The following is a 26,063-nucleotide window of genomic DNA, read 5'->3' as shown; positions in this document are numbered from 1 at the left end:
TGGCCTTCAAAAAATTCTATGAAGTACATAACTATAGGGATAAAATTGTCTCAAGAGAAATAAATACAACATTCCTGAAGTCAAAAGTAGATGGTACCTGTGATAGAATTAATAACTCATGCAGAATTTTTAAAATTGAAACTTATACAAATTTAACATTTCGTTATTAAACTAGCAAATATTAATGGATCACATACTATGCTGATAATTGCAAATATGGTGTTAAACAAAAATAGCATGATATTTTTTTCTCATTGAGCTTAAGGTCTAATGGGAAATGAAAAACAAGTGAACATAAAATTATAAATGTGACTAGAGCTAAACGATATGGATACAAATGTGGTAAACATCACTAAAATAGTCATTAGTCATAGCAGGTATCACTTCAGGGATCACTTCATTAAAGAAATGATATTTGAACTGAGAACTACGTGATATCTAGGAATTTATCCATCAAAGCCAAGAGAAAGCTGATTGATACACATTTGGAAATTCAGATGTGGGTGTGTGTGGCGGAGGCTGTTGGGTGGCAGCGGGGGTATGGTCAGTGTGAGCACCTGTAAGAACTTAGAGAAGGAAGAGGACCTTGGTGTGACACGAGGCTGGAGAGACAGACAGGGACAACACATGTAGACCTTAAGGTCCAAGCTAAGAATTCTTCCCTGTGAGCAATGTGAAATTAACATAGAGTTGTAAGGAAGAAAGTGGCCTTATTAATCTTTAATATTTGTAGTATCTTAGGCACTTCTGATATTTTCCAAATAAACATGCTTTTAACATAACTTACCTACAGTGAACAAAAGTAGAAATTAAAGTGGAATAAAAAAGGGATTTGAAATAGAAATCTAGGAAAATATATATTCACATAACTACAGTCAGAGTAAAAAGAGTCACTGATTTTTAATGGTATTTCTGTTTTCTATGCTTAGTGGAAATATGAAGTGTTACAATTAAATAAAGGCATCAATGCTAAATGTGCATCTGTATTCTGTGAGCTGTTTCCAGGCATACTAAATAAATATGAAAGAATATTCTTTAAAAACTCTAATATGTTTAAATTTCTTTAGTCTTCCAAATTTTTTTTGAATTTCTGCACTATAAAAAAACTTCTGCCACCACAATCAGGCAGAAAAAGCTTATTATAATTAAATTTCTCAGTTGAAAGTCTGAGAGCCTGTTTCAGCTAAGTATTTATTTATTTATTTTTTCTAAGTGAGTGCAGGCAGATTTTTGATGTGTGGGACCTATCACCTTTTTCACCACTTTGAAGACTGAGAGTTTGATCTGCAATTTACCATAGGCCTTACTCATTTCTCGGCTTTAAGATGTTCAGTCTTACTTATCTTTTATTCTGCTTAGGCCTAGCAAACAATTTACATTCATACTTTAGAAGACTGTGACTAATTTTCTTTTCTGAAGGACTGTTTTATCTGGAATGAACTGTTTTCTCGATTACTCAAACATAAGTGCCCTGTTCTTTGTATTAAAATTAATTCATATATTAGGCCTAGAATTCTTGTTCTTTTCAAAAAGAAATTTAAACTAGGAAAATGCTGGTGTATGTAATATAAGCATATCAATGACGAAAACAGCATATTTGGAGTGGGCACAGTGGCTCATGCCTATAATCTCAGCACTTTGGGATGCCAAGATGGGAGGACTACTTGAGCCCAGCAGTTGAGACCAGTCTACGGAACACAGTGAGACCCCATCTTTACAAAAAACAAAATTAAAAAAAAATTAGCTGGGCATGGTGGTGTATGCCTCTAGTCCCGGCTACTTGGGAGACTGAGTTGGGAGGATTGTTTGAGCATGGGAGGTTAAGGCTGCAGTGAGCCATGCACCACTGCACTCCAACCTGAGCAACAGAGTAACACTCTGTCTCAAAAAGCACATCTATAATTTTAAAAAGAAAAGAGTATATTTGATATAAGCATATCAATCATGAAAATAGATACCAGTATTAAGGGTGCAAGACACATGCCCAGGTAACAGACTAATGTAAACACAGAAAATGTTTGTTCTTTCCAGTAAGCTTAAGATCCTGAGTATAAAGCATTTTCTGTACATAAAGCATATTTTGGGATCATTATATTTCAGTAAAGACAATATGATATTTTGTTGTGAATTACTTTAAATGAATACTATGTAGATCATTCATAATTTCAATCTCACATCCCCTGAGTATTAGTATTTATAGATGAGAAAACAAGAGAGGATGAACTCTGCTATTAATCTATTTGGAACATTATCTCACATCTTCTGACGCCTCTTGGTTGTATGCTACACTGTGATGGACCCTCTGTTTCCAAAAACGTACTCCCTGATAATGTAGCAAAAACATTAAGAAAAAAATAAAGATGGAAAGCTGAAAACCAGAGGATTACTATTCTCAATGGTTGCTTTAGGCTGTTACAAATCATTATTTTCCAGTAGACATCATTCTTTGCATTGGAGAATAAGGTCTGTAGAAACCTGATAACATTAGCCAATGCAAATTAGATTATTCCCTTGCTGTTCCAACTTATTAAATGTACAACAGATGACTTCATATTTTCATTATTGGGAAATGGGCTTGTTAGAATTTTTGGCTCATATCACATGTATGGTATGTCATCACAAAAATAATACTCATTGCAAGTCTTCAATAGAATTAGAACTATAATCTCTTAAGTTAAATTCAATATAATCTGTGTTCCCAAAGATTGCAGGGATTAATATTTATGAAAAAATAAAAATTACCTGCTCCTCTGGTGTGATTAAAATCCCCTTTAATGATCTTGCATGATTTTCCATTGCCATTGCATACACCACAATGATCTTCTCTTGCAAGAGACCCTAATAAACCATCACAGCCAACTTTCTGTAACAAGAGAGTGACAGCACATCATAAATAGCAGTATTCTTTTCTTGTTTTACTACTAATTTGGGACAAACCTAGTCTCTATAAACCAGATATATTTAATTGTAAAACTTATAAAATGTCATATTATAAAATGTCATTCTCTGGTGCAAGCTAATACAAGAAGCCAATGTCAAATAACATAATCTGTAAAATTACCAAGATAGTGATGAGAGCTAACCTACCTACCTTCCTTCCTTCCTCTCTCTCTCTCTCTTTTTCTCTTTCTTTTTCTTTTTCTTTCAGATGGGGTCTGGTTCTGTCACCTAGGCTGGAGTGCAGAGGCTCCATCTCGGCTCACTGCAACCTCTGCCTCCTAGGCTGAAGTCAGCCTCCCACCTCAGCCTCCCGAGTAGCTGGGACTATAGGCATGCGTCACCATGCTGGGTTAATTTTTGTGTTTTTTTTGTTGAGACAAGGTTTCACCATGTTGCTCACGCTGGTCTCGAACTCCTGAGCTCAAGTAATCTGCCTGCCTTGGCCTCCCAAAGTGTTAGGATGATAGGTGTGAGCCACTCTGACCAGCTTAGAGTATCTTTTATAGTAAGTATTAAATGATACCATAAAGTAATTTGGAAAAAATATTATTGAGAAAAATGCAATTTACATAAGTCTCAAAGGAAATCACGTTTCTATTAAATACAACATGATTAGTTTAATTTCTTCTACTCAACAAAGAACAGATATACTTCACTATATGGATGGCTTAACTTTTAAAGTGATTGTAAAGTAAGTGCTAAATGGTAAATATTAACTTTCTGGAAAACTGAACATAGATGTTTATTTTTACTACAGTTCATGAATCAACTGTAGTTTATCCATCCCTATCTCCTTTGGCACCTAGCACATGAATGTGAGTAAGAACTCCTCACAACCTATGGCTGCTTTAAGAAAATATGAACAGTTGGGGAATTAATTTTTATAAGCCCCCAGAAGAATTTCGTTAATATGAATCTTCTAAGGCCAAATCAATTGCCTCTTTTCTTGTAAATAATGTTTACTTCCCATTGATGAGGCAAAGTTGTACATACTCAAAGGGCAGGATTTAGTATGTCGGTACTGTCAGAAATAAATGGTAGTATTACATAATTCCTCCTAATTAAGAAGGATTTGGAACAGAGACTGATGATACATCCATTTATAATAGGTTCCAATTATTTTAGAGGAAATTTTAAAATATTAAATACAACTGAAACAAAAACAGAATCTTTGTGACTGGTGCTGCTGGTGTTGGGGTGGGGGAAGCTAGCAGATTATTAAATGCAGCCGCAGGATGAATATGCTGGGAGCAAAAGTCACATTAAAACTGCACAATACAGCATTCCTTCCTTTTGTCAAGGGGGGCCTATCAGTGTCAAGAGTTACAAAGTGTTAGCACAAAACTCTGATCAGCAAGTCAAAGCTTATTCAGGGAGAAATAAAGAGAATGTCTAGATGAAAGAAGTAGCCACCACAGGAAATGAGCAGAACACAACCAAGTATGTGAAGAGAACATTAAGCAGAAGCCTGACCTGGGAGTCCTGGATTGAGAAGAAAAGTCTTTCCATGTTCAAATGGGGAAAAAGTTGAGGAGAGCTAGAGTACTTTTGAAATGATAAAAGTATCTTTATTGCTCTATCCCTGGTACCCAGACTGCCTCTTGGCAAATGGTGAGAAAACAGTAAATAATAGTTCAACTATTAAATACGTTGGTACTTAGTAGTTTCTTAGTTTTTCCCAATCCTTTAACTAGGATATTACAAGGTCTGTAAATCTAAAGTAAAAGTAAGGAATAGACATATATACTACAGTTCAATAATCATATATTTTAAAAATAAAAGGTAAATATTTTGTATTTTATAATTGGTAGTTTTAAGTATCCACACATATCAAAATATGCTCACATAAATCCAAAAGTTGAAGATGAACTACTTTGAAGAGGCAATGCCTCGTGACTGGTAGCAAGTACCTGAGGTACCACTGGTGTGCAGGAGATACTCAAAAAACATGATCATACAGGCTCCAGCCTTCCTTATCGTTTTCAGTAAGAGAAAATCACAGAACCAAAATGGGTCACCAGAGAAAGTTGTCTGCTTTCAATTGCCTTTCGTTCACTAAGTCTGGAATGCTACATTCAGCTTTGGTGCTATATATTTAGTGATAAAACACTCTAGTCAAACCCCCAATTGTTGAGGGTTGTCAAAAAAACTAAAGAGGCATGTTTTCAATTTTATTGAAAGACTAAATGAAGCATTTTAATTAAAAAGCCAGAATCTTGAAGTGTTTTAATGCCATTATAAGTCACAATCCATTTCAAATAATTCTAATTTAATTATAATCATCAGGTCCACATAGCATTTGTGCAAAATCTTTGTTGTTGTTGCTGTAATTTTAATTTTTACCCAGGGACTCTGTAAAAATTTGGCTTATACAATACTGTTAAGTAAAAAGCATAGCAATTTAGGCTATTATATTTGACATACACAATTTAAGAAATAAATGCATTTAAGACATACAATAATCTAACAGATTTATATATAATGATGAGATGAAAGCTCTACTAATACAGAATATAGTTCTGAAAACAAAATATGTATAGGTAAAATATCTATTAATTTTTAATGAAAAACTATATTTTGGTAATTGCCATATTCTGTTAAAGAATAAAATAAATTAATATGTAGTCAAAAGACTGCTTCTTATGCCAATGGTTTTACATGATTCTATGCTTTAAACCTTATAGCCTACTGGCAAAATATAGAATCTCAGAGCTGAGAAAGCGTTTAAGTTTTGTGTTGTTCCCAGCTTCTTACCCAGAAGTACATACACTTCTATTGGATCATGGATTGATCCATTCATAGCTTGAAATTGTTTTCAATTTTTGGCATTTGTGTGCAGGTATGTGTGTATGTGTGTGTTCAGTTGTGCATTTTTCCGAGGAAAAAACAATTCATCAAATTCTCAAAGGAGTGTATATAGCGCAAAGTCAATGACCAATGGTCTACCAACTTTATTTTACAGATTAGTTAATGCATGCAAATATATTTTAAGTGATTTGCCCAGTAACAGTTTCCTAAAGGCTGTCATGGATGCAGTGCCACTCTACTCAGCAGCCTCTTTCATTGCCAGAGGATTTATTTCTTTCCTGCTTCTGGAAGGTTTATCAGAAACTATCTAGACTAAGGAAACCTGCTTTCCCCAAGGTTGTAGCCACTTCCTGGGGCAGCTTGTATCCAAACAGTAGTAGATGCTGAGAGTAAATGGCCTGATTTTCTCACCAAAATGGTAACAACTCTCAAGCCCCATGCCAGTTTAAGCACTTCCCACAGGGTCAGCTAAGGTCTGGTGACTGCACCAGAACCTGATTTCACCCTGTGCCCAAACCTGCCTCTTCCTTATCTCCACATAGATGTTGATCATGAAAACACTTGGCATTAAACTTTGTGCATATTAATCTTCCAGGGAATGTCAACTTGAGACAGTGGCAGAACCATGACTAGCAACTGCTCACTTCTACACTTTGATCTCTCCACTATGCTCTTCATAATCACTTTAACAGGAATTCTATTTTTTCTAAACATAGATGAAAAGCACATACATGCATATAAATGGAAATTTTTTAAAAGAAAGAGAAAAGCAAATAAAATGTTTATTATAAGAAAGTTGAATATGCATTTAAAAATCATCTGATTCAAGTATATTGATGATACTTGAATATGAGTTATAAGGTCAATTTTATTGATTTTTGACTCATGGCTCAGTCTTAGACACAAAGCATGGAGAACTAGATGGCTTGAATTTTTGGTCTGAAATATTTTGACATAAAATGTCCAAAGTGCTCCAATTTTAAACCTGTAATATCTATATTACACAATCAAAATCTCAGATTCTTTCAGTTAGTAATAGATTTTATGGAGTACCAAGTCAAACCCATTATTACACAGATGGAAAAATGAGGTTTCAAAGTAAATCAGACTTGCTCAAGGTCACAGTCAAGGCAGGACTATAGCAACATCTTTTGAATCTAAGTCCAAAGCTTTCCACCATGCTGTGAAGCTGCTCAATGGTCCCACAATTTTCCTTCAACATATAAATTCTTTTTTTTTGGAATGTCTTACCTGGCACCTGCCATTTGCACAGATATCTAATCCCTGATAGCCACAAGAAGTTCCATCCATCACTTTTTCTGATAGAAGAATAGGCTGTTCTTTTCCAACAGGAGAGCAAAACAAGGCACATGGTTTTTCTACATACAGAGTAGATAAAAAGAAATGAGAAAAAGTTACTCCATAAATATTTTTATCTTAAGCTTCATTTTTAAGAATCGTTATTGAGTAAAAAATATAATTCAATGCTAATTAAGTAATGTAATATTAGAGTAGATAACATTAGAAGATTTCTATGTGCAATAAATTAGGTGCCTGGAGATGTTTAATAAATATTAATCTTCTAAGAAATCTGGCTTCAAATTACCTTAAAATATATCATTTGTTATTTTATGGCAGAACATATCTAGCACACACAATCCAGACCTCCTCCCTGAATAATATTGGCACACCCCAATTTTATGCTCGTATTTTTTTTGAAATGATACCCTCTTCATCTTTAGTAGACACCAGGATTCTACCTGTCTTTAAGTCCTGGTTAAGATTTACTTCATGCTTGAATTATTTATTGATGTCTTACTTCTAAATTTCAATGCGCTAGTATTTATTTCTATATAGTTGACATTTTCTAATTGAAAAAATGTCTAAAGGGAGAAAGAAGAGCCTCTAAGATGAGAATTCTCATGAAATTTTCTGTTACTAGGATTGTAGTAAGAATTGCATTTGTAAAGAACATTTCTGTTACTAGGATTGTTACTACAATGCAACAGAAATATTGTTTTGAAATGCAATACCATCCCATGAGAGCATCCATAGTTATGCGCAACTGCTGATGTGCGAGAACTCTGTTCCCTTCACCACTTATGCAGAAACCATGTCATTGTGTACCATATCTAGGTTGAGAACTTTTATTCCAGGTAAATAATTCCTAAGCAGCTGCGAGTCTTCTTTGTGCATCATTGAGCAATCAGATAGGATGTTTGGGGTTAAAACACTTGCCTTTTAGGCTCAGAAAGTGGCACGATATTTTTAAAGTGCTATGTCCATTTCTAAGCCTCCTACAGAGGAGCTGCAGTATTTGGTAACACTAGTAATACTATTATCCAAATCTGAAACGCCAGAGCAATTTCCACGCTACATTACTACTCTATTGGCTTGATGCCAGTCAGGTCCTTTACTGTTTATTAAGCTTACATAAATAGAATGGAAAAAAGTTTACAGTCTCTGACACTGATCTTCCCTTATGTCTTCAGTAAAGTTCCACGTATGCTGATGGGATTCTATAAATACCAAATAACAGCCAGAGGCATGGAACAGGGTATCACTTTGCAAAGAGAAGACAGACAGTTAAATGAGCCTTCAGAAGTGAACATTTCAAACGGTTTTCACATGTGGCTTCTGAATACTGCTCTCAACAATTTTGGGGAGTTGGAACATGGCCTTTAATGTGCATGGTTTTGAAATTTTCCTTTAAGATGCCATTATAAGCCGCAATAAAGCATTTCAGTGTGCTCTCACACCTCAAAGTAGGTTATGTTTATTCAATGACTGCTTACTATGTCATATCTTTGAACTTAAAAACAGCTGCTATAATTGCAACACTTTAAAAGTGGTATATATAATGCTCTTTCTGGAGTTTTCATTGAAGAGAAGAGCAAACCAGATATATGAATAAATAATATTGAAAGGAGTTAGTCTCCTAGAAAATTCCATTCATATTCCAAGCAAAAATTCAGATAAAAATCTTTTTATTTCTCCTTTTAAAACATATGGCCAACACACTCTGCTGAATTTAGCTGTACAGATGACATAAACATTTGATACTACTCTTCATTTCTGGAGTGTACCCTCAAGGCTGTGACATTGTAGTGATCCATGTAACATGCCATACTTGGCAGGCAGGTTCTGTCTTGATTTAAGAGACCAACTGTTTCCAAGATATGCATTAGACATGGGTTTCAGCCAAATTTTGGCACACACAAAGTATGTGAAATACCTGAATGTTGAAGCCATGCATGTCTTTTCTCTAAAAATAAATGTTCACTGCTGCATTGCTACCCCACATTTAATTCTCTTAGGCAGGGATTCATGTATTAGATAACAGATACAGCCACTTGTATTTTAAGGTGTCACATGTTTTTAAAAGAATTGTGTATTTCCATTTCTTCCATAGCGCTATAATACATGTAGGCTAGTGACTGTTGTATATTTTATTTGAAATACAGACTGATGAGTTTGATTGATACGTGTTGCAAAATCGTCACAAATGGTAACCTGCTGATTATACAAATAGCTATTGTGGATTATTTTGATGATATACATCACTTTGTAAGAGTCAGAAGTTCCTTTAATTGTGATTTCTAACAGCTTTAGTGTTTTAAATTCATGCCCATCCAACTCTGATTTTTTTTTTTTAATTTGGAGAACACCTATTTTCTATCTCTTATTTCACACATAAGTAAGTGGGTTTCAAATAAACTTGACATTATTAACTGTCACAGCCAGTTGGAAGTAGAGACAGGATTAACATTCAAATAATCAGAAAATTTTCATGATGTGAACAGTCATATTGATTATATTTTTACAATAAAAAGTTACTGGCTATGTATTCAAATTTATTTAACAAATATTCATTGGACACTTAATATACAGTAGATGATACACTAGGGACAGACATTAGAGGGAATGCAGACACAATAAAATGTGCTATTACAGGTTGTGTGTGTGGTACTTGGAAGGGACACATAATTTGGAGGATCAGAGGGATTCTTTCTTCCTAGAGGAACTGACATACACTGAACCCCAAAATCAGCAGAAGTGTTCAAGGTAAATAAATAAAGAACAATGTCAAAGCTTGAGAAGGAAAGCCTATTATGTCAAAACCCAGCTGGTATAAAGGCCCAAAAATAAGACAGCAGATGTATCTAAGGGGTGGAATAGAAGTCAGCCTGGCCATATAGGATTCTATAAAAGAGAATGATGGAAATGAGGCAGGAGAAGTTAAAGGGGGCAGGACACAGAAATATCCTTATAAATCAGGTGATCAAGTTTGTGCAACTGAAAAGCAAGTGTTACCTTCAATGATATGGGACACACTAAAGAGGATCAAATGGACATGAATAGGAAGGGTTATGATCATGAGTTTGGTCTTAAACCTGCAGATATCCAATTAGATATATCAACAAGGGAGTTGTACATACAAGTTTGGAGCTCAAATGGAAAATCTAGTTGAAGACGTAAACTCATGTATTATTTGCATATTTGAAGTCATGGGATAGATAATATCACCTAAAAAGAAAATGCACAGTGAAAACAGAATAGCGTTTGAAGTAGGCAGAAGGAGAACATACCAGAGATGTAGTAGGAAAGCCGGGTAGGTGTTAACAACACAGAAACCAAGCAGGGCACATGAGTGTTCCAAGAACCATGGGGGTGGGCAGCCACCTTAATGTATTTAAGAGTCAACTAAGAAGAGAATGGGAAACTATTTATTAGGTTTTGTTTCCATGAGACTCCTGGATGACATTAGAAAGACTTGTGTTGGTGGAATCCAGATTGAAGGGAAAAAAACAAAGGGCTGGGATACAGGCAGGTCTTTTGAGAAGGGTGGTTGTGAGGAGAGAAACATGTAGGTGCACCAGCTCAAGATGGCTATGATCTTGAGGGGAAGTTTTTATGGTTTAGTGGGAGAGTCTTAATATGTTAAAAAATTAAATGTGAATGATCCAAAACAGAGAAGATTAACTATATGAGAGAAAGTGTGGGTAATCAATAAGATAGCTGAAAGAGGAAGATGGGGATGGCATCAAGGCCACAACTGGAGGGACTGGCCTTGGAAAGGAGGAATTAAAATTCTGCCATATAGCAGAAAGCAGATGAAGTATCCTACATTAGGCTAACGTGTCTTGATAGCAGAAAATAAGGAGGTAATCTGGTGGCTGCTATATTTCCCCCCACCACCACTAGTAGTGGAATAATCTGCCCTATTGTTTGGCTGTTTCCATTAGTGCTTGTATGTAGGTGCTACTGTGAGAAAAGGGTTTCATCAGATGGGGGCACTGAAATGGACAGGCAATGGAGTTTAGGTTATTGAGAAGAGTGTAATTGGAATGATGGAAAGCAAAGTTCAAATTGACTAAGGGGAGAAAAGAGAGACTAGTGGCATCATAACCAATGAAATCAGATAATCTGTCACCACTTTTGGTAGCTGCAACTCAGCCCACACCCACAGCCCACTCACCATGGGCAAGTATTATCATTTTTCTTTTCTTTGAGACAGGGTCTCACTCTGTCACCCAGGCTAGAGTAAAGTGGCACCATCTTGGCTCACTGTAACCTCTGCCTCCTGGGCTCGCCTCAGCCTCCTGAGTAGCTGGGACTACAGGCACATGCCACAACACCCAGCTAATTTTTTTTTCTGTATTTTTGGTAGAGACAGGGTTTTGCCATATTGCCCAGGCTGGTTACAAACTCTTGAGCTCAAGCAATCTGTTTGCCTTGGCCTCCCAAAATGTGAGATTACAGGTGTGAGCCACCTTGCTTGGCATATCATTCTTAACTAATAACGCAGCATACAATTTTCTTAAAATTCTTATTTTGAAATAATTAAATATTTAGAATAACTTGCAGAAATAGTACAGAGAGTTCCCACATACCTTTCATTCAGTTTCTCCCCATGGTTATACCTGAGCAACTATAGAACTACCGCAAACCCAGGAAACTGGCATTGGTACCTGTGTGTGTATAGCTGTATGCCATTTTATCACATTTGTAGATTTGTGCAACCACTGCCGCAATCAAGGTCTGAAACTATTCATTAGCACAAAGATCTTCCTCATTCTACCCCTTTATAGTAATACCCATCCCTCTCCCCACCACCATCCCTAATCCCTGGCAACCACTAATTTGTATGAATTTGTTTTCCATCTCTATAATTTTATAATTTCAAGAATATTATCACATGAAATCGCATAACATGGGACCTTTTGAGATTGGCATTTTCCACTCAGCATAATGCTCTGAGATCTATCAGGTTGTTGCATGTATTAATAGTTTGCTCCTCTTTAGTGCTGAGGAGTATTCCATCACTCAGGAGTATGATTTCTGTATTGTTAGTGTATGTTTAGTTATTTACAAAACTGTCAAACTATATTTTCCAAAGTGGCTGCACGATTTTACAATCCAACCAAGCAATGCCTGAGAGATCCAGTTTCTCCTTATCCTCACTAGCAGTTAGTGTTGTCACTGCTTTTTATTTCAGTTGTTCTAATAGGTATGGGGTAACAGCTCCTCATATTTTTAAAATATATTTTTGTCAGTGCTTGTGGTTATTATATGTCCTTACAGGTAGAAAAAATTAAAGTTCAGAAATATTTTGAAGATAATAGGTAAAATAATCTGACTATTGTAAAAACACTTGGCAAACCTAGAAATCTAGTTAACAAAGATGGTGGTGATCTGGTTGGTCATACCTTCATCCAGGACAGCTTGCCACTGAAGTACATGCTTTGGGGAGGAAGTTCTAACACTATAGGCCTGACATTGCCAGTCTCTGAATCCAGGCAAACCTGCAGGACAAGGTGGATTCTCACATATTCTGTATTGTTTTCTGGGACCATTACAATCCCTTGCTTCAGAACCTAGCCTAGAAAAGAAAGTACAAATAATCAATTTTACGTTTTTTATGTTAACTACCTAGGTTTTAAATTAAAAGCCATTATATTAATAATATATAACCCCTTATATTATATTTACTTTTGAAAACTTGGATACATTAAATGATAGTAGTAGCAAATTCATATATTTATTTCCTTATATATATTTTCTAATCCTTGATCAATATACCTTCCAAAATACATGAGGAACAAAATCCCACTTGCCATGAAAATGATACATTAGAGTAAAGGGCAGAAACTGAAGGGAAAATAGAAAGCCTTCAAATGCCCATTAAGAAATTTGGTTCTTAGAATTATTAAGGAGGTGTTTTTATATAAATTCATATAAATTCTTTAAGACTGCATGTGACCTCCACACCAATAGAGTTTAAAGTTCACAAGCTGGAATGACTTTCTCACACTTTGCTAGAATTCCTCTAGGAATAATGGGGTTGAACAAGCTGATCCCATAATAATTCCTGTCTGTACCTGTGCTTAGCATGTTTCTGTTTTTCGTTAGTCTTAGCTTTTGCTGTCATTAATTTTGTTCTCATTCTCTTTCTTATCATCCTTCTGCTCTTCTCCCAGTTCCTGTAAATGTTCACATAATTTTTCTAATACATATCTTCCTGTTTATTGAAATATAATATTTTATAGATTTACTCAAGAAATAACCTTTTATAGCTTTCATTACTTATTCTTAGAAGGGTTGGTCTTTATTTTCTTCTTAAAGGCAGTTTTTATATAAAATATATAATTTGAAGGACTTTTCTGTTTTCCAACGTGAGTAGAGTTTGAGGAGCCTCTTTTGCTTTCCAACATGCTTTATCAGTAAAACCTTTGCATTCCAAAATTGAAAAGTGCCCTCCCCCAACCAGGAACTTTGAGTTTACCCAGGACATTTGCGCTCTCGACTGCTGATCCCAGCACTGCAGGTTCGGCTACAAGGACTCCACAGGCTCCACTCTCCGGCCAGATGTTCAGGTGTTGAGGTCCTGCTGGTACATTCTCCAGCCTTACACCACTATTCCAAAAGTTATGTCTTAGGTGAACAAATCAGGGCACAACTGAAAATCATTCGCTGGCCTATAATGTCACTGGAATTGCAATTAAATCAGGTCTACTAGAGCCACAAACATGGGGAATTACGAAAGACCAAAAATAAGTTGGCACTTGTTTTTTGTCATAGTAATATAATTGCCCAATTCTCACAGATACAGTCTTGTTGGGAAAGCAGTGCGCAGATATTTGTTACTATAGCCCTAAGAATTCAGTTCTTGTGATGGACACGGGGTAAAGATTATGGGTAGGGAATCTGAGGTTGCACAACCAGGAAAGAAAATCCAACGCATTTAAGAAACCGATAATAATTTAAAAGGGACAAAAAAATCAGAGTAATATATAAGAATGGAAACAAGAAATAAATGTCCTACGTCAAAGCAGACATTTTTAGCAAATTTAGTAATTTTCATATGAAATGTCAGTGACTCAGGGTACTTTTTTAACTTGTAGTTTTTAAAAAAGTACTGTTTGATTTTAGCACTTTCCTTTATGCTTGTTTTTTGTTTTTTTTTTTTTTTCTGAAAGAATTCCCATCAAGTTCAAACATTAACATTATAGCAAGTTGGTTTGAAAGACGTGGGCAATTAGATGCTGAAATTCTGTTATTTCATGCCAATTATTTTATACTTTACTTGGTATCTATTAACTGGTAAAGATAACTGGAATAAGAGAAAGAAGTGTAGTCATTCTCTTTTTTATTTTTATTTTATTTTTTCATTCACTGAAAACAAAAGCAATGAGAGAGATTGCTGATGGTCACCCACGAATGGTTGCTAGAATTTGGGGGACAGGTTATTAAAATTTCTCCTCATTCCTGAAAATCAAATAGATGATGGTCGTAGTAAACATGGTAAGAGTAACAAAATCATATTGAGAATAATAAGTAAGATTACAAGCATTTAGATTGGTGATTGTATAACGATGAGGTTGAGTAAGTTGATCCTCCTAGCCCTAAATGAACTTCTACACTTAATGGCAACACAATTTACAAAGGATTTTGAGGAAATTACAGAAATGCTCTGATTCTCAGCTTGCTCATTTCTAAAATGTGAATGATAATCATAGTTACCTAACAGTTTTTTTTAGGAATTGAATGAAGCACTCACTAAACACAATGTATAGCCCTTACTAAGGATTTAATAAGGGCTAACTGTAATAATAATAGAGTTATAAGTATCATTATGTTAATAATTTCAGAAATTTAAGCAAAATTCTGTTCATTCTGATATTTATTCATCTGTTTTTAGAATTTACTTGATAATATGTTTTTATTGCTGTTTTTAGAAAAGAGAATTAAGACTATACCATATAGTTTTGTATGGGCCCTGTTAGTGCTTTACTTTTATAGGCCATAAAATAATTAGTCCCTGTAGATTTTCTCTAATAATGTCAACATTTAAATTCAACCTCTTTTAGATTCAAAAAGTTTTTAATCTAAATGTGAAAAACAAAATAAAGATCAACAACTCAGAGAATATCAATATTCTAAGATTCTCATTAAATAAATTAGGATTTTGTACAAAGATGCAGTTTAAAAATTGGAAAAGGAGAAAGAAACCATGTGAAAACTTCTACATTACTTACTTGTTTTAAGGACTTAAAAAAGTTATGCCATTCATGGAAAAAAAAATTCAATGTGAAAGTTGTGAAACTTCAATTGGTCACATTGTTTTAGCCTACTTTAAGGGTGTTTATGTTTCCCAGAGTGCATATCATACCTCCTTGGCCATTTAGCAGCAAGCTGGCATTGAAAGACTGGGCTAGAGTTCATAACAGACTAAAATATTCTGGAAAGCACTGGGACCTAGATTTGTAAATCATTTAAACAATGACACATCTGGCTGATGAACAGAAATGGACACAGAAATGGAAACCTATTTGCATATACAGATCAGTGAAATTTGAAGAAAGTACTACAGCATAGTATTTAAAGTTTGTCACCTTGTTGATAACCAGATGTCTGGATGAAGCTAGAGGGTACCTGCTTTTGTCTTCTATATGGTTCTGTGCTTCAACAATGAGGAAAGTGTTAAATGTTTTGTTTAAACTATTATACAATATGTTATATAAGATCATATGTAAAATAATCCTAATGATGCTTTCCATAAATATCATTAGGGATATTATGGAGAGCAGCATGATTTGTTTCATACAACGTTTGCATTTTTTAGCCTCAAAAAAGAAGTTATGTATTGTTGAAAACACTAAAAAATTGTCTTATCTACTAATTCAATCTGATTTATAAAAGTACTAAGGGATTATGTAATATAGACCACCTGGGGACAGTGCATGACCCAACACACTAATTATAGTTCTATACTCCTAAATTTTTATGTGGACATGTGTAGGAAGTTCATGAAAACACACATTTGAAAGGGGTCTGTGAAGATGTCGAAGGAGCCTGATCAGTCTCTGATCAAATCTTGTACATATATTGTGGAAGAGAGAAGAGGAGGAAGACGGGGAAAAAGCTGTGTACATATGCACATTGTGACTGTTAGGATATTACAGTCTTCATTGTTTCCAATAATAAATTATGATGGTAATTTCAAGATTGTCAATTTGGGAAAATAAATAACTAAAATATATTACATAGAATCCTTCCAAACAGTCTAAGGTTCTAGTAAATTGGTATTTAATGTCTCTTTCCGCTCTTTTCATTTCTAGTAAGTCCTGTAAGTAAAATACATACATTTATTATTTTTGAATAAATCATTTGCCCACTACTTAATCTCTTTGAAATGTAAATGCCAACACATTGATATTTGTATTGTAAATTGCAAAATATGAAAATTATATAAAAAATATAAAAAGAGAAGAAAACAAGTTGTTTTCAATTTGCATTATGCTGTCCATAAAGAGTATATAAACCTCTTTGTTCAAAATCATTCAGAAGCATAGAATTCTGTAAGCACCTTCTCAGATGTAATTATATACTCTTAGATTGACTAGATTTATACACTTTGATTAATATCACTAGAGTGTTATCAGTTACAAAATCCCAAGCTTTGTCTCTTGGTTAGCAATGTATTGAGCTTGCAGTGTTTAGTGTGAGGTTGCAAGCATTCAAATATTTTAGCACTACTGCACACAATGGCAGAGTGTTGGAAGCTATTTTCACGATGGCTTCTAAAAGAGCTGAAACAGATGAATATTTGAAGAAGCCCACATGGCCTGGAAAACTGAGAGGTTCATTAGTTATTTCAATATACAAAGTATTACAGAACCTCTAAGACAGTATCATTAACACAATTATAGGAAAATAAAACTTTTTACTTTTGTTTAGTAATTACAGTTTTAACTGCCAAAATAAGTTTATTTTAAAGATTTCAAGATTGCAAATTATGTTTATATATACAAGGGAAAAATCATAGCAGAAAAATATTGAAGGTGCCAGATTATAAAAATAAAGAGATTTTTATATTGCTAAAAAACTAAAGACAAACGAGCTATGTGATGTTTGAGCGCTCATCGCAGTATGTTTGGTTATCTCTTAATATTACTGCTTTTGTGTTTCAGGGATGATAAAAATGATTGCTGGTGCAAAGTTTTATGATTCAAGCAATAAATTAGCACAATATCAGGAGACTTGCTTGATATACACAGGTTCTTATACTTTCGTGTATATATTTAAAAAATAAAACAGACCCAAATTCTGATGCTTTGTTTAAGCTTATAGGAAATATTTGGCACAGTCTGTAAACAATTAACTGATATTTCACAGAAATTCCCTCTAAGGAATCATTTTCTTATTGATAATATATAGTGATAAAATATTTCTAGTTTTTTTTCAAAAATAGTTTGGATTTAAACAATTTGTACATTTTTTCTTTTCTAATGAAATAAATCATAGATGTAATAAATCACTGCATGCTTATGTCAAACAATCCAGAAATGGCTGCAGAAAAGTTATATTCACCCATCCCTCCCATTGATGTACTCCCAGCCCTCAATCCATCAATTCTACTTCCCTCCCAAGAGGTAACTTCTAATTACACTTTGGAGTTTTGTGTTTATATTTTCTTTTTTTTCCTTTTTTTTTTTTTGTCTTTGAAACAAGGTCTGGCTCTGTCGCCCAGGCTGGAGTGCAGTGGTGCGGTCTCGGCTCACTGCAACCTCTGCCTTCCGGGCTCAAGCAATCCTTCCACCTCAGCCTTCTGGGTAGCTGGGATTACAGACATGCGCCACCAAGCCTAGCTAATTTTATGAGTTTGAAAATATATACTTTTGTGTGTGTGTGTGTGTGTGTGCTTTTGTGTGTGTATTCACATCTGTATACACACTGTGTTTTCCTTAAATGTCAAACTGTATTGTAAAGTATCAATATTTCTGACATGCCTATCAACTAACAGCCATGTCTTATAGATCTCTTCAGGTTAGAACATATGTATCTCCCTCATTTTTTAACAACTACATTGTGACCATTTGTCTCCTAATGAATATTTTTATTGTTTCTCATTTCTCACCATTACAAACTGCATCCTTGCCTAAGCATCTGTGTGTGCATGTGTGAGTGTGTGTATGTGCGTCTGTGTGTGTACTTTCTTAAGACGAATTTCTAGACGTTGAATAGCTTCATTTCTGTCCATTTTTCAAATCGATATGTTTTTAAAATAAAACTCCACCTAATTTCATGTTTTCTTCAAGTATTTCACCATAAGAAATCTATAGGTTCTTTACGTTGCTATTTATTTTCAAATGTAATACACATTCATGCTCTTCAGAGGCAAGCTTTCTGATCTTAACAATTGAGTACAGTGATAACAATTCTACTTTCCCATCACAGTATGCAAATTAGAAAATTATGTAAACTATTGATCTGTTATCTTTTGATTATGTTAACCATAATTATTAAATACATGTGAAATCCATCTTCTTCATATTCCTCAAAGGAAAATTAATTTTCAAAAGCAGTTATTTAGATCTGGAAATGTATACTAATAAATTTTTAAAGCCTTATGAAGTACATTAAACTACACAGACAGCCAAATATTTACTAATCTCCAAATGTCAACTGGAATATTTTATGGATGATTATTATATTGACAAGGAAAAAATACTCAGTTGCTCTCCTAAGTCAATTATTTTATACTTGAAAAGATCCACTGGCAATGAGAAATTTTACCATTTATGCTATTATTTGTGCTTAATTTACTTCTGTTTAAAAAGTAAAAAAATTCACATTTTTGCTATATGAATGCATATATATGACTCTCAACATCCTCACAACAAATAAAATAACAACAAATAAAATCAAACCTCACCACATTGATATTAACAAAACAACCATGGATTTTAAAAAGTATAAATGTTAAAACTGATGAAATACTAATATTTTTGTATATACTGATATTATTACATCAGTGCTAAGATGAATACAAATGTAACTGGCAGAGAAAACGCAAGATTCTCAAGTATCATCTAGTATGCTCATTAAATTCAGACAACACAAATGACTTACCTTACCAGGGTCACAGTCAGTTCCATCCATTGGTGGGTCTAGCTTGGTTCTGCATTCTTTTTCACCTTCTACCTTGCACCATAATCCTGTGCAAATAACATGCTGAAAACAAAGGCACAATAACTAATAAGGGGAAGGTATCACATTTTTTTTAAGTGAAGCCAATCATTGTTAAGAAAGCTATTTTGATAGAACAACAAAAATTATTTGAAGAAAAATATGCTTTAGGTAATTAAAATATTAAACCTGTAATTGAAATAGTATAGGGCTCATTTATAGTGATGGGAAGATTGATACATAATGATAGAAAAATCTATTTCATAAAGTTAAATCTTTTAAAACTTCCTTAAATAAAACACATATGATTATACAAGATGATGTAGATACAACAGAAAAAATTAAGACAGAAATCATCATTTATATGCTATGACACATGGACCAGGCTGGAAGAATAAGTGTTTGTTTTTGTGTTATAAATTCAGTGTCTGCTGCCCTAAAGTCTATTCCCACTTATGCTCTGCTTTTATGCTTAAATGCCATGGTTAGTACTTTATTAATTCATTATATAGTCTTAGTGTGTATGTTTCTGTAAATTGTTATCAGTACTTTTTACTTCAGTATGAAGGATTTTTACATTTTCAGAACACAATGAAATTTTTCTACGGAAATGTTAAAGGGAATAAAAAATACTGGGATAAGGCAGCTGAAACATGGCAACAATAAGCAAAGATAACTCTGAGGAAATGTAGAAGAAAAATTGTCAAAAACCTTAGACAGCTATAATTGTGGTCAGCTCAGAGACATAGATATGAAGAGGCCAACACACATATTAATAAAGACTTTCTATTTCTGTAAGGTGGTTGACATTTTTTAGACTCATACATATTGTTAACAATTGTGCAGAAATATGAAATCCATGAAGGACATTTAAAAGTGACTTAAAAATGCAGCTGAGTGTGGTGGTGCACACCCATAATCCCAGCTACTCAGGAGGCTGAGGCACGAGAATTGCTTGAACCCGGGAGGCAGAGGTTGCAGTGAGCTGAGACAGTGCCACTGCACTGCAGCCTGGGTGACAGGGTGAGACTCTGTCTCAAAAAAGAAAAAAAAAGTGAGTTGAGTATTAAATCTGTAGTGAAGATGACTGTGTTACTACCTATCCAGATACTGGGAGAAGAGAGTGGAGGAGAACAGGTCAATAAAGACAGAACAAGTAGAAATGGGAAAGGCATAGTTATGAAAAGGTGAGCAGACTGGTACAATGGGAGTAGGAATATCATGGGGGAGAGTAGTAAAGAACAAGGCTGAAAAGACAGAAGAGCCAGGAAAGACTAGGGACTTTCCTGTTTGTAGGGAAAAATAAGCCATTTAGCAGTTGACCAGCAGCAGATTGATAAGATAATAGGTTATTTTAGGAAACTTATTCTGGTGTTGGTGTTCAAAATAGACTAAAAATCACAGCAAAATTAAAGTCAACTTATGACCCAAATCTATTAGATATATTTGAAGAATATATTTAAATTGTAACAGACCTATTTGAAACATATATTCTTTCAATATATTAATATTTAATTACCCTAATACTTACTTTGTTGCAAATCCCAAAATATTATTTTCCTATACTTTAGATTTCTGAACTGTTTGTAAGCTTTTTTAAACAACAATTTACTGTATATTTCAAAATATCGAACAGTGAAATTGAAATGTTCCTAACACAAAGAAATGACAGATCCAATGAAATTCAAGTCTATGGAGAGAGTGAGATATATTTAATTTACCTTATTTTCTTTTCTGTGACTTTTTTTCCAGCTTCAAAATATGTCACACAAATATATCTTATTATATTTAGGATACAGTTTAGCTTAACTAGTGGGCTTCTTCTAACTGCCCATAGCATTTACCAAAAATTCACCTAGAAAATTATTGTAAAGAATGCCTATAAATCATATTGGCCCTTTGTAATATTTTAAACTCTTGAAAATAGGCAAAGAGTTCAATTGTTTTTCATGTACTTTTGTGGAGACATTTAAGAGTATTTCAATTAGCAGATGTCTAACCTGGGCATTTTTGATTCTAAAAATATTTCACCCATCTAGGAACTTTCTGTCAAGGATGTTTGATAATCATGGGGTCAAATATTGATTTTTCTTTAGAAGAAAATTCAAAGAAGAATTTTTCTTTACTTGCATTTAATAAAACTTAGTTATCTCATAACAATAATTATTTTATTCAAGTTCATTAGTTAACCAATGCATACTGAACTGAAAAAGCAAATCTACACTGTAGTTTTGGAATAATGCTTGCTTGTTGAACGTTGTTGGTGGTCTACATTCTGCTCTTCCACCATTATCTGCTGCTATTTGAAACGGCAGGTACTCTCATTGATTCCCACTTGAGACACGCAGAGCATACAAGCAAACTTGGCAGCTTTTCAAAATAAGCATGGTCACGTAGAATAAAATCTCTCTCAGAGATGTCTTTTACCCTTTCTGTTCTGCAGGTCTAGGGATCTTATGGTAAATAAATTACAGCCTCGGTCTTAAAAATAACTCAGATTTAGAAGTTCAAACCAAAATCCCACAAGCAAGGCAAGAAAATGTTGAAGAAATAGTATGGATAGTTTTCACCTTGAAAAGTGGAATACCTCAGATATGTCACATTAGAGGTACATAACAGCAAGCGCTTTCTAAAGGGCAGAATGGGGCATTATGGGTATTATATTAGAGACAAACACTGTCCATATGTTACACAGGCAAGAGTCAAATATTTTTTTCAACTTAGTTGCTGAAACCACTTAATAGGTCAGTTAAAAAAATAACTCTATAACTTAAAATGCTTGGCATAGGAATCCACAACAGAGATGCAAAACCCAGCATTTTCTAGCAAACTAATAAAAATAATACGACATTCCTTTGTTATGCTTCTATAGTAAAAAGAGTTTATTAAAAGAATATAATATGTACTTGGATGTTTATCTCAAATAGGTTTTTAAATGTTACATAAATGTACTATGTATTGAAATGGAAGGTTAATTGTCCTGTACAAATATTATAAAATTTATCTTCAAAGCTAACCTGTGCCCATGCCTTTCTTTACAGCAAATAGTTCCATTAAGATGTTCTGAAATTTATGTTAAAATAAGACAATTTTAACTGCATATGCATTGAAGTAATAATCCTTGGACATATAACTACCTTCTTTTCCCTGCATTACTCTCTAAAATACATTTTCAATAACTTAACAGATTGCAAAAGAAATTCAGATATAAAATAAAATTTTAGAAACATTCTTTTCTAATAACAGAACTTTATTATAATTATTAGAATAGCTTGTGTGTGTGTGTGTATGTGTGTGTATGAGACAGAGAGTACTAAAATAGGAAACAAAGACTCAAAAGGGAAAATAAAGCTGAACTCTAGTTCTTTATAAAGACTAATATAATTGAAAATTAATCAAGCAAAAAGAGAAGGCAAAAATAAATACTATTAGGAATAACAAATGAGGGCATAACAGATAACAGTTCAAACAGAAAATAGACATTATAATTAAGTCTATGCCAATACACTTGAAAACTATATGAAATTGAAAAATAGAAACTAAAAATTTACTAAAGTGAAACCAAGAAGAAATAGAAAAGGTGAACAATTCTATAATGACAGAATAGTTAAGCCTGTTAAAAATCTTCCCACAAAAATACACCTGTCCAGAGACTAACACTCTTTCAAGGAACTTAGATTCTCAACACAGAGAAACTTTCTAGAGAACAGAAAAAGAGAGCATCACTTCTTCTTTTTAACTTTTCCTTTAGGGTTAGTGGTACATATGAAGATTTGTGACACAGGTAAACATGTTTCCTAGGGGGTTACTGAACAGATTAATTCATCACCCAGGTATTAAGCCCAGTACCCAATCATTACCTTTTCTGCTCCTTTCCCTCCTCCCACCCTCCCCATTCAAGTAGGCCCCAGTGTCTGTTGTTTCCTTCTCTGTGTTCATAAGTTCGTATCATTTAGCGCCCACTTGTAAGTGAGAACATGTGATAGTTGGTTTGTTGTTGTTCTTGTTGTTTTGGAGACAGAGTCTCACTCTTGTCACCCAGGCTGGAGTGCAGTAGCACAATCATCTTGGCTCAATGCAACCTTCACCTCCCGGGTTCAAGCGATTCTCTTGCCTCAGCCACCTGAGTAGCTGGGATCATAGGCAACCGCCACCATGCCCCGCTAATTTTTGTACTTTTAGTAGAGACGGGGTTTCGCCAAGTTGGCCAGGCTGGTCTTGAACTCCTGACCTCAGTTGATCTGCCCGCATCGGCCCCCCAAAGTGCTGGGATTATAGGTGTGAGCCACCGCGCCCGGCAGTATTGGTTTTTTTGTTCCCGTGTCAGTTTGCTGAGGATAATAGCCTACAGCTCTATCCATGTTCCTGTACAACTTCTAAAATCTGTGATATCCAAACTAGGAGGGATTTTAAAAGAAAGTAAAAATAGTGATCTACTTCATGTATTAATTTAGAGCTGAATATGCTAAACAAATTTCAACAGACTGAATCTAGCCATGACCAAATTAGGTTTTCTTCCTCAGAATACAGGTAAGTTTGATATTAGGAATTTAATTAATATACTTGGGCACATTAATAACTTAAAATCTATGATTTTTATATCTGAGGATACAAAATATGTGATGCAATTTAACATTCACTTAAAAATCTTAACAAACTAGTCATTGAAATTAATTTCTGTATAATTAAACGGCATCTAAGAAAATCTATAGCAAATATCATGTCAAATATGGCAAGTTTTCTTTTCACATTAGGCACATGGCAAAGATGATATCCTGACATCAGTGTAGGGAGGTGAATTTATGATATATTCGAAGAGGCAAAAAAGAGAAAAAAATATCTGTCAATCTACACTCCTGAACTCAGCTAAAATTTTATTCAGGTTTGAAGGTTAAAAAAAGGCCTTTTCAATGAAACAAACACTGAGTGTTTATCTACCTTTGTTTATCTACCTTCTATAGATCTGCCCCAAAGTTGCTTCTAAATGATGTTAAGAAAAAGAAATAAGACTTTATAAGAAAGGACTGAAAAGCAATGGTAAGCAAATAGACTGATAAAAATGATGATAAATCTTAATAAACATTGACTACATAATGTAACACTTATTGGATTTAAACATTAATTATAAACCTTCTTTTAGTGGAAAGAAATGCTAGAAATCTAGCTCATTTACATCCTAGAAACTTTATCCTTTAACAGAGAAGATTTGGCCACTGTCCACTGAATAAGTCTGACATTCTCTCTTTCACCTCCTCCACTCCACATACATAGCTACTGGCAGAAGTTGAGTGATAGGCATAGAAAGGGAAATGTAACCCATGGACAGCCAATGCATGAAGCAGCAAGCTGCAAGGGACTCTTTCATGGTTACATCAGGAAGTGTTAAAGAAAGGGAATAAAAATAAATTAAAAGAAAGTGTTAAAGAAAGGGAATAAAAATAAAAGAAAGGAGAACTGTTAATATCTATATAATGGAGGCCCCCAAAGAAAAGAAAACAATAAAAAGAAGGAAGAACCTATTTTAAATTTTTAAAGAAAAATGATACAGAATTAAGATAAAAAGATTCCCCTTCTGGAATGGTGGATTAATTTCTCAAAAAACCAACCCTCTTGTAGGTATCAACTATAAACTGTGAACAGAATACAAAAAACAACTTCCTGAAGTCTCTGAAGAGTGAACCAAGGCAACATACTTTTTGTTTTAAATTTAACTTTTGGCCAAGCATGGTGGCTTGCGCCTGTAATCCCAGAACTTTGGGAGGCCGGGGCAGGTGGATCACCTGAGGTCAGGAGTTCGAGACCAGCCTAGCTAACACGGTAATACCTTGTCTCTACTAAAAATACAAAAATTAACCAGACGTGGTGGCAGGCATCTATAATTCCAGCTACTCAGGAAGCTGGGGAAAGAGAATTGCTTGAACCTGGGAGCTGGAGGTTGCAGTAAGGTGAGATCATGCCACTGCACTCCAACCTGGGCAACAGAGCAAGACTCTGTCTCAAATAATAAATAAATAAATAAATTTAACTTTTAAGTTCAGGGGTACATGTGCAGGTTTGTTATACCTGAACTTGTGTCATGGGGGTATGATGTATAGTTTATTTCATTACCCAGGTAGTAAGCCTAGTACCCATTAGATATTTTTCCTGATCCTTTCCCTCCTCCCAGCCTCCACCTTCTAATAGGCTCCAATGTGTGTTGTTCCCCTCTGTGTCCATAAGTTCTTATCATTTAGCTCTCACTTATAAGTGAGAACATGTGGTATTTGGTTTTCTGTTCCTGCATTAGTTTGCTAATGATAATGGCTCCAGTTCCATCCATGTTGCTGCAAAGGACATTATCTCATTTTTTATGGCTGCATAGTATTCCATGGTGTATATGTTCCACATTTTCTTTATCCAGTCTATCACTGATGAACATTTAGGTTCATTCCATGTCTTTGCTATTGCGAATAGTGCTGCAGTAAACACACACATGCATGTGTCTTTATAACAGAATTAACTGATATTCCTTTGGGTATATACCCATTAATGGGATTGCTGGTCAAATGCTATTTCTGTTTTTAGCTCTTTGAGGAATTGCCCCACTGTTTTCCACAATGGTTGAACTAATTTACACTCCCATCAACAGTATATAAGTGTTCCCTTTTCTCCACATCTCATCAGCATCTGTTATTTTTTGACATTTTAATAGTAGCCATTCTGACTAGTGTGAGATGGTATTACATTGTGGTTTTGATTTGCATTTCTCTAGTGATCAGTGATGTTCATATGATTGTTGGCTGCATGTATGTCTTCTTTTGAAGTGTCTGTTAACGTCCTTTGCCCACCTTTTATTGGGGTTG

At 34.5% G+C, this 26,063-nt stretch overlaps 1 protein-coding gene across 2 annotated transcripts in view; it reads right to left on the bottom strand.

Moving 5' to 3' along the window:
- ADAMTS19 (ADAM metallopeptidase with thrombospondin type 1 motif 19) overlaps positions 1-26,063 on the bottom strand; it is a 278,745-nt gene that overhangs the window by 78,883 nt on the left and 173,799 nt on the right. For both annotated transcript variants that reach the window (XM_063706747.1, XM_031010623.3), the window contains exons 11-15: positions 19,165-19,266; positions 13,535-13,665; positions 12,459-12,631; positions 7,000-7,127; positions 2,743-2,863 (exon numbers count right to left, since the gene is read on the bottom strand). In XM_063706747.1, the coding sequence (XP_063562817.1) occupies positions 2,743-2,863; positions 7,000-7,127; positions 12,459-12,631; positions 13,535-13,665; positions 19,165-19,266 (655 nt within the window). The remainder of the gene's footprint in view (positions 1-2,742; positions 2,864-6,999; positions 7,128-12,458; positions 12,632-13,534; positions 13,666-19,164; positions 19,267-26,063) is intronic.

Source organism: Gorilla gorilla, chromosome 4, assembly GCF_029281585.2.
Source record: "Gorilla gorilla gorilla isolate KB3781 chromosome 4, NHGRI_mGorGor1-v2.1_pri, whole genome shotgun sequence".
Lineage (NCBI taxonomy): Eukaryota > Metazoa > Chordata > Mammalia > Primates > Hominidae > Gorilla > Gorilla gorilla.
The sequence above is the reverse complement of the archived record's forward strand: the minus strand, read 5'-3'. Positions and strand labels throughout refer to the sequence as shown.